The 8,871-nt window shown below is 39.4% G+C and overlaps 1 protein-coding gene across 1 annotated transcript in view; it reads right to left on the reverse strand.

Moving 5' to 3' along the window:
• Positions 1 to 8,871, reverse strand: part of hspa12b (heat shock protein 12B) — a 27,720-nt gene that overhangs the window by 6,901 nt on the left and 11,948 nt on the right. Inside the window, exons 8-9 of the mRNA XM_037684100.1 lie at positions 8,565 to 8,742; positions 1,291 to 1,377 (exon numbers count right to left, since the gene is read on the reverse strand). Coding sequence (XP_037540028.1) covers positions 1,291 to 1,377; positions 8,565 to 8,742 — 265 coding nt within the window. The remainder of the gene's footprint in view (positions 1 to 1,290; positions 1,378 to 8,564; positions 8,743 to 8,871) is intronic.

Here is an 8,871-nt window from a genome sequence, read left to right on the forward strand (position 1 = left end):
TGGATGGATGGATGGATGGATGGATGGATGGATGGATGGATGGATGAACTAAAGAAAGATGCATTCCTCAGGTCTGAGCTGGATTCAGCCTCGTTTCCTAACCACGAAAATTTATAAAAAATATAAAGTCTCTTCTTAACATTTTCCTTTAGACGTGTGGCACTGTGTTCTTTGTTCAATGTGCTCAGGAAGAAATGGACTTGATTGTATATAATGTGAAACACAAATATTGTGCTTCTTCAACATTAATGGGATAAATGTGGAAGAGTATTGTCTTTTTTTTTTCAAATCTGTACATATACTTTTTTCCAAAATTTGTGTTATAGTTCACCCTTAAAATGTTAAAGTGGGAACTTTTTAAAGACATAATTTTAGTGTTCATGATGGCCGTTTGTGTACTCAAGTGTTTGGCATACACCCGAAGATATGGCTCGGTTCCAGCCACAGGACCCTAAACACGACACGATGCAGATGTGGAAAAAGTGAGAGCAATAAAATAAACAGATACTCACTAAAACGACAAATTAAATACAAGTAAAGAGTGTTTCTAATCCCTCGACAGATTTACGACGCAGAGGCAGATCGTCCCATGGGCTGAGTCCTTCCTGTGTGTGTGTGTGTGTCCTTGTTTATGCTACTTTGTGAGGCCCATTTTTCCAACTTATACTGCATTGTGGGGACCAACTGCTCCTTATGGGGCCCAAAGCCCGGGCCCCATAAGAAGAAGTCCCGTTGGTGGGTTAGGGGCTAGGTTTAGGACTAAGGTGTGAATTGAGGATGTGTTAGGTTTAGGGTTAGGTATGTACTGGGAATGGTTAGGTTATGGATAAAGGTCATGGTTAGGCTATAGAAATGAATGAAAAATGAATGGAAGTCAATGCAAAGGTCCCATAAAGATAGCAAAACAAACCTGGGTGTGTGTGTGTGTGTGTGTGTGTGTAGACAGGAAAGAGAGAAGGTCATCAGGTCCTCACGGCTCCTCAGATTATTGTCATGGCTCAACAGAAAGAAGAAGCAGCTGCACATGAAGCAAGAAATGTTGGAAACTTTTTTTTTCTTGGAGGGGTTTTATTTCCCCACCATCTTGGACTAGTTTTGACCAAATCAGAGCACCTGGTTGGTGTGAAATGACCCTGAAACAATTGTTTTAGTCGAAATCCCAGTTTCAAACTGTGCAACGACAGAACATGACGCATTAGTTGTCCCACACACAAGACATGCACGTGTCTGCGCAGCAGGTCAAAGGTCAAAACCATCAATATCTTCAACGTGAGGGCTCTGTCCTCTTACCAGTCTGCAGCTCTGACCACAACTCTCCAGTCCCACTTTCAACCAAGAAGGTCCTGCTGTGTCTGGATCGTCGCAGCTGCTCCCGCGCTGCAACAAACACAAACCACAGATAATTTGTTGTTTTTTTTTAAAGAAAGCAACATTTGGACAGAATTTCTTCACAGCTGAGTGTCAACTATTGCTATGACTAGAAGGCCATGTGCTACAGATGTTCGTTTTTTTTTGTTTTTTTTTACCGTGTTCTAAAACTAAATGTTATTTTCGTGGGATTAGAGGAGAAATTTTAAAAGCTTATTGATAAATTACTGTTTGCTAAGTGTTCAGCTCTTCTTAGCTCTTTGCAAACCACCATGTTGGTGCTAAAATATTATTAGTAACTGTTTTCTTAATGGTCTGTTTTGGTAGTTTTCATAAATTCAGCTAAAAATGGTAAATTGTGTTTCTGTGGCAGGCTGCTGTATCAAAGTTCCTAGCTAGCAATGTAGTAGCTAAATTACTTGCTAGCTTGCAGCTTGTTTTCAGTGAAATATCTAGTTATTATCTACCTCCATGAACTTTGATGAAACTTTCAGAAACAAATAATTGGATTTACATCTAAAACAGATTCGGTTTTGGAGTCAATTTGATTTAAAATGGATACGTCAGCTAGCTGATCTTAGCAGACATAAATATTCCTGGGAGCTCTATCAGTGTTGCCAGATCTTGCGATAGAAACAAGCAACCAGCTCTATGAAAACAAGCCCCCCCCCCCAAAAAAAAGGGAAGCCCAACTGGCAACCCACCACATTGTGTAAAACAGAGGCCATTTTAACAGTATAAACATACATTTATTATGGCATTACATACTGGATAAACAACAGCTAAATTATGCTAAACACTTTGAATAATATACTTGATATTAAAAAAAATTCACATATGTAACAGCAATCACAAATGACAGAGTAACTGAACAACAGAATAACGGTAAGCACCAAAAATCATATTTTTTCGACATATTTTTAAAAACAAAACATCCTGACATTCCAGCAGTGTGGTTTTTGGGTGTGAAATAAAAAAGAAACGAGAAAATGGGATTTTTTTTTTTACTGGACTGCAGGAAATCTCTATTTATCGGAACAGTTGACCTAGGTTAGAGGCTCATCCAGGACCTCTAAAGTGTTTTAAGTTGTTAATTTCCATAAAACTTGGGGATAAAATTGAGAGATGTCAGAGTTCTAAATACACTCATTCAGCCATGTCTTGATAAAACACATACAACTGCATTTCTAACACATCAGCTGTTCAAGGTCGTCTCGTTTCTTTGCCAGAAACTTAAATGTCCCATTTGTGACTGAGAGTAGAAATTGTTTAAACTTCTTCAGTTTTTTTTCTTAGTTTTTGTCTTCTTTTCCAAGATCTCCTCAATGGAGGTCACATGGGTCTTAAAAAGGACTTTGGAAAGATAGATTAGCAGCTCTGGCATGTAAACATCTCTCCCATCGGCATGGATGCCCATTGCAAAGTAAGATAAATGGGCTGTACTTATATAGCACCTTTCTATCTTATCAAGACACCCAAAGCACTTTACAACACAATCTGTGCCTCATTTACCCGTTCATACAGCACTATACTAGGTCTCTACAAAGCTAATTGAACAAATCATTCTAGAGACGAATCAGAGCTTTGTCACCTTCATACATCGATGGGACACACACCAGAGGCAATGAGAGGTTCAGTGTCTTGCCCAGGGACACTTCGGCATGTGACCGCTGGTGGATTTGAACCCCTAGCTCTTGCATTGGAGGACGACTGCTCTAACCACTCAACCACAGCCGCCCTATAAGTGCCTGAAGTATCGTCATTCAACCATTATTTATACAGGCTAGCCTCATTGAGCCACGAGGACTCAAAACTAAAAACAAGAACATATTTGCTTTGATTTTTCCATTGACATTATCAAATGTTTGAAACCCCTTGAAAAAAAATCAAGGTGGACAACTTCAGTTCCTGTTGCAAGGTGTTCCAGGTTGCAGGAGCAGGTAGGAGAAGGTCTTTTTACCAAGTTCAGTCCGCAGTGAGGGAACGCTGCACCTGAGAGCGCATGATGTAACTGCACTGATGACGTGACATGTGGGAGGAGATATAAGAAGGTAGCAGACTAAGGAGGGATTTATAGATGAAAATGAACCGGTGTGAGAGCCTACGTGTAAATAATGGTGATCAACTGACCAAGGAGTACAGGGTGCAGTGATGGGTACGGTAGTTACAAACAGTTATGAATCTTAGCGCACCATGGTAGACAGCATCCATCATCTGCAAGGAGCTGGCAGGAGCATTCATGTAAATAATGCCACCATAGTCAATGGCTGGTAGGAAGGTGGAGGTTACAAGGCTTTTTCTGGCATTCAGAGTTAAGCACGATCTATTTCTGAAAAAGAAACTCAGTTTTAATTTCAGTTTCTTCATAAAGTTTTCAATATGTGGTTTAAAAGAGAGATGTGCATGACCAAAATTCCCAAGTATTTGTATAATCTACAAACTCAATAGGAAAACCATGTATGGATGACATAGGAGGAACTGCTGGCACTGACTTTCTGTTGGAAAACAATATCCCTTTGGTTTTGTCAGCATTTAGCGCCAGCTTGAGATGGAATAAGTCTGACTGAATGATGTCAAATGCAGACTAGAAGCTGGAAAACCTTGGCAACTGTGTTAGCTCTGCAATAAACAACAGTGTCGTCGGCATAGAGATGCAAGGATGCATCAGGAATGTTTTGACCAACATTATTTATATAAATTGTAAAAAGAGTGGGACCTAAAACTGAGCCTTGTGGCACACCATTGGTGATTGTTAGGTAGCTAGATGAAGTACCGTTCATCCGATGAAGTGAGATGTCTTTATGGACTTTTATACTTCTTTATGGAAGAGCCAATGAAGTATCGTCAAACAATCTTTCGGGAACAAAACAATCACACGAGTGGAAAAATCTTAAAATTACAGAAAAAAAGGATTTGTATTAAGTTTTCGGCCAAAGAAAAACTAATATAACCAAAGCTTCTAACATTTTACTTTAAAGCCAAAATCCATTTTAGAAGAATTTAAAATGTTTGCAAATTAAATACATTTCTTTAAATGATTTTTAAACTATTAGTCTTCTTAGCCACTTTGATTAAAACCACACTTCCAGCTGCAAACACTCAGACTGATCACCACTTTTCATCCATTTGAGCTGCTTTGCTACCTTTCAAACATTTTCTTAGCACCTCTGTGTTTAACATCCTTAATGTACGGTCAACGCCGAAGAGCGGGAGCTCAGTTTTAAAGCAAAGGGGCTCAGTCAAAAACATAAAAGCCACCACTTCCAGTCTAAAGATGATTGTTTTGAAATGTTAAGTTACAAATCCAAAAAGCTCATTACACGTAGGCCCGAACCCAACAGAGATCTCTGGATCCAAGTAAAACATATAGTCGGAACGACTTGCTGGAAATGAACGAGCTCGAGTTTCAGCGTTGTGTTTTCTCTGGTGAGTGGCAGGTTAAGTGTGTAGACTGAAGGCCAACCAAAACAGAACGTGGTCACACACAGCTGGCAGGAACAGGACATACATGACAGCCTGTTTGACTTTTATACAACCCAAAATATGCAGTTTAACTTGAAACAGGACATAATGGCTTTAGAAATAGGTAGAATCACTTTATACAACATGGTAAGGTAAATTGTACCTAGGACTTATGGCATTTGTACTTGGTATTTATTGGATACAGATTAAGTATATACACTTGGTGAAGGACCTTGTAAGTGCCAAGTATGTACCAGGAACATATGAGGTACACACCTACTGCTTACAGGATATATTCCTGGCATGTACTTACTGGGTATGTGCCAGGTATGTATCAGGTGTAGGACCCTGTAATGTACAAGGAACCTATACGGATTATATCTGGTTTCTAATGAATTAATACCCAGTATTTACCTAAACGGATCTGGTATTTACTGGATACATACAAGGGTCATACCTGGAGTAAGACCCTGCAAGTATGAGAAACAAAACAAATACAAAATATGTACTAGGTAATTACTGGCTATGTACAATGTATTTACAAGGTACATACTTGGTACTGGACTCTTAGATTTTTTTGTACAGACCCTAACCAGGTATAGGTATTGGGTACTTAGCACAGGAAAATATTAGTGCCCTATACATACCAGTTATGTACCCCTGTAGATAAAGGGTAACAGGTCACTTCATAACACAATCCGGTTCCCGTTTGTACTCTGTAAGTTCCAGGTACATACCTGGTGCAAAACCCTTGAAATACCTAACATATACGCAGTAAGAACCAGGGACGTACAATGGTTCAGGACTCTTTAAGTACCGATATTCAGTATATACTTTTACCAAATAGGTACTTAGTTCAGGATCCTGTTAGTGCCCTATACATACCCTGAAAGTACAGTAAAGTAATTTCACAATACAATCTGGTTCCGTTCATACTCTGTAAGTACCAGGTACATATATGGTTCAGAATTCTTTAAGCACTCAGTATATACTCTTACCAAACAGGTACTTAGTGTAGGATCCTGTTAGTCCCCTATACATACCCTGAAAGTACAGTAAAGTAATTTCACAATACAATCTGGTTCCGTTCATACTCTGCAAGTACCAGTATGTACCTGGTGCAGGACCCTTTAAGGACCCAGTACACACCCATAAAAAGGTAAGTAGTGCAGGATCCAGTTAGTGCCCTATACATACTATGTATAGTACATGGTAACAAGTTATTTCAAAACACATTCCAGTTCCCATTCGAACTCTGTAAGTACCAGGTTTGTATGTACCCAGTAAGTATCGGGCTGTTTTATGAAATGTATCACATAAACATTCCTTTGATGAGATCGTTAGAAACTTCAGATTTTCATGGAAACTTGTGTATAAATGTGTGTTTTATACACACATTTATACATATACAACATATACATTTATACATATACTACACTGTAGTACTGCACTGGTAAAAGTGGTTTTTACTTTACCTAAAACTGTAGAAGTATTAAACACAATAAAAAAAGAAGAAGAAGAATAGAAAAGTGTTGAGATATTTACGGTGAACACTGCAGCCTCGTTTACCAGCTCCGTCTTGGAAGAAAATATTTATTTCAGATTCCCGGACGGTGAGGGACGTAATGTACCGTGTGTTTGTGTGTGTTGGCGATAAATGAAACCAAACAAAGGCCCCGCCACGGCCATGTACTGTAAGCCTCGACTTCACGTGTGTTTTTGTTCATAGCGACGAGGGGAACGCGAGTCTGGAAATCATTTACATGAAACGGCAGAAAAGAAAACGTACATGCGCTCGTTTTAATGACTCCCCTGTTGCTATCTTTGGGAGGCAAAATGTGGTGGAAGAAAAGCTAAAGATAGTATTTAAAAAAAACGTTACTGGGATTGCCAAGTGTGTGCGTTTGGAACGGGAGCCAGATTGCAAAAAGAGAGTGGGATTGAGAGAAAATGCAAAAGAAAGAAAAGAAGCAGAGGGAGAGTGACAGGCCAGGAGGGGGTGAGATCATGCTCTCACCGCACCTTGTTCCAATTACAATATCCTGTGTTTGGAGTGTGTGAACGCTCTTTGTGCGGCTGCATGTGCAGAAGTGGGCCTTCGCAGGGGATTTTGGACGGCCCGTTCAGGCGCTGAATTATGCATCGAGTTTCTTTTCCCAGCTTGAAATTGCTCTTGTTCTTTTCTGCACCGAACGCCAGGAATGTCATTAGCATGCAGCTTTACAGCAGAAATGTGAGCAGAGTTGTCCACGACCCGTAATTTAAAGCTAAACTTGTTCATTGTTTTTAAAAAAAAAAGATTTAAAAATGGGATTTTTTTTTTATAGTGTTCGTTAGCAAAATAATTGAACAGATTATAATGAAACTCTGTGAAAGTACTCACTTTTGGAATCAATGTCATTCAAGATGGCCGCCCCAGCTAAGCAATCGATCAAACAACAACAAAAGAAGACTATAACCAGTTGAGTTTGCAGACATTGAGCTAAAATTTGATGTGACAGTAGCCAAGAGTCCTTCCCAACAAATACTCTGAGCACTAACTGATCATGCATTATGATCAATTCTGTCTGTCTGTTAGCAAAATATCCTGTGACCCATTGGAGATATTTTAACAAAACTTTCAGGGAGTAGTCACCTGATGTGCACCTACAACTATTTACCTTTTGGACCTAATGCCCTTCAAAATGGCTGCCAAGGCTAATGAAACTTATTAAACACAAAAACGTCTGTAACTCAGACAATTTTAATGATATTAGGCTAAAACTTGACGAGGTAGTAGCTGAGTATCATCCTCAACACATACTCAGAGCTCTAAACATTTAGCTTTTTTTGCTTAAAGTTTTGGCATCAACACTGTTTGTCTCATGAACCACAGGACAGATTTTAGTAAAACTCTCAGAAGATAATAAGTGATATACATCTAGAACTGATTAGGTTTTGGAGTAGACCTATTTAAAATGACTGCCACAGCTAATCTATTAGGAAACACACAAAATGTCTACAATTTAACAAGTTTGACATACATTAAGCTCAAATTTGATTTGGAAATAGCACAATTCATCCTCAACAAATACTTCAAAATACTTGAAAATCTCACAGTATTAAATCTATATTCCTTTTGGTAATCTCAGTTTAAAACAGACTATGAGCACTCTTTCAAGGAATGCTTGACCTTAAATAAGAAATGTTTTTAAGAACACAGAGCAGTACATTTCACTGTACAGTAGAGCAAGATATAATCAAGTACAATTTTCGGCATTTTACGGATGAATTACGAGAATTGTTTTACCACTGAAACTCCAACCGTCTGTTCTCTGACATTACAGACCTGCCACAGATTACTAGTTTAAGTGCACACTAAAAAAAGTGTTTCAGGCTCATTATGAAGTGAATCAAAGCCTTCAAATCCAGAAGGTTTCCTCTTGGTGGGAATTCTGTAGGTTGGTTTGAGAGCAGCTCTTCTTTCTGCTTCTCTCCTTGCTCTATAAAAACCACACAGTCTGTTTGAAGTTGCACTTCTGCAAAGTAATCTGAGACAAACACTATCCGAGGTCAGATCTTTAGTCCTTTGTTTTGCATAAAACACACAAGTCGGCCCTTTAAGAAATCCACAATCCTCAAGTGACTTCAAACAACAGTGTTTCCAGGAACACCGTGTGGTTTCATGCTTATGCAAATGACAGTCTTCAAAAAGACAAAGAAAATCAAAAACACATGCACCGTCCCCTCTGTACCTTGTCTGAAGCTGGAGTCAAAGGGTCGGGACTCGTCCAGGTCCAGGCCATTCATGATTGGCTGCATGCTCAGATCGATCACCTGGTGGAGGCGGAGCTTTCGACAATAGATGGACGCAGCCTCGGGTTCAAGAGCGATGAGGAGCTGCTCGGGACAGTCAGTAGACACCAGACCAGCCTGAAGGACACAGCAGAAACATAGAGTCCAGTAACGACCAAAACAGAGCAAAGGGACAGGCATGGATGGAGATTAATTGGTATTGGTACCTTGGCATACTGATACAACTATCAGTGTTGGTACCTTGGC

Source organism: Nematolebias whitei, chromosome 1, assembly GCF_014905685.2.
Source record: "Nematolebias whitei isolate Nwh7 chromosome 1, NemWhi1, whole genome shotgun sequence".
In the NCBI taxonomy this organism is placed as follows: domain Eukaryota; kingdom Metazoa; phylum Chordata; class Actinopteri; order Cyprinodontiformes; family Rivulidae; genus Nematolebias; species Nematolebias whitei.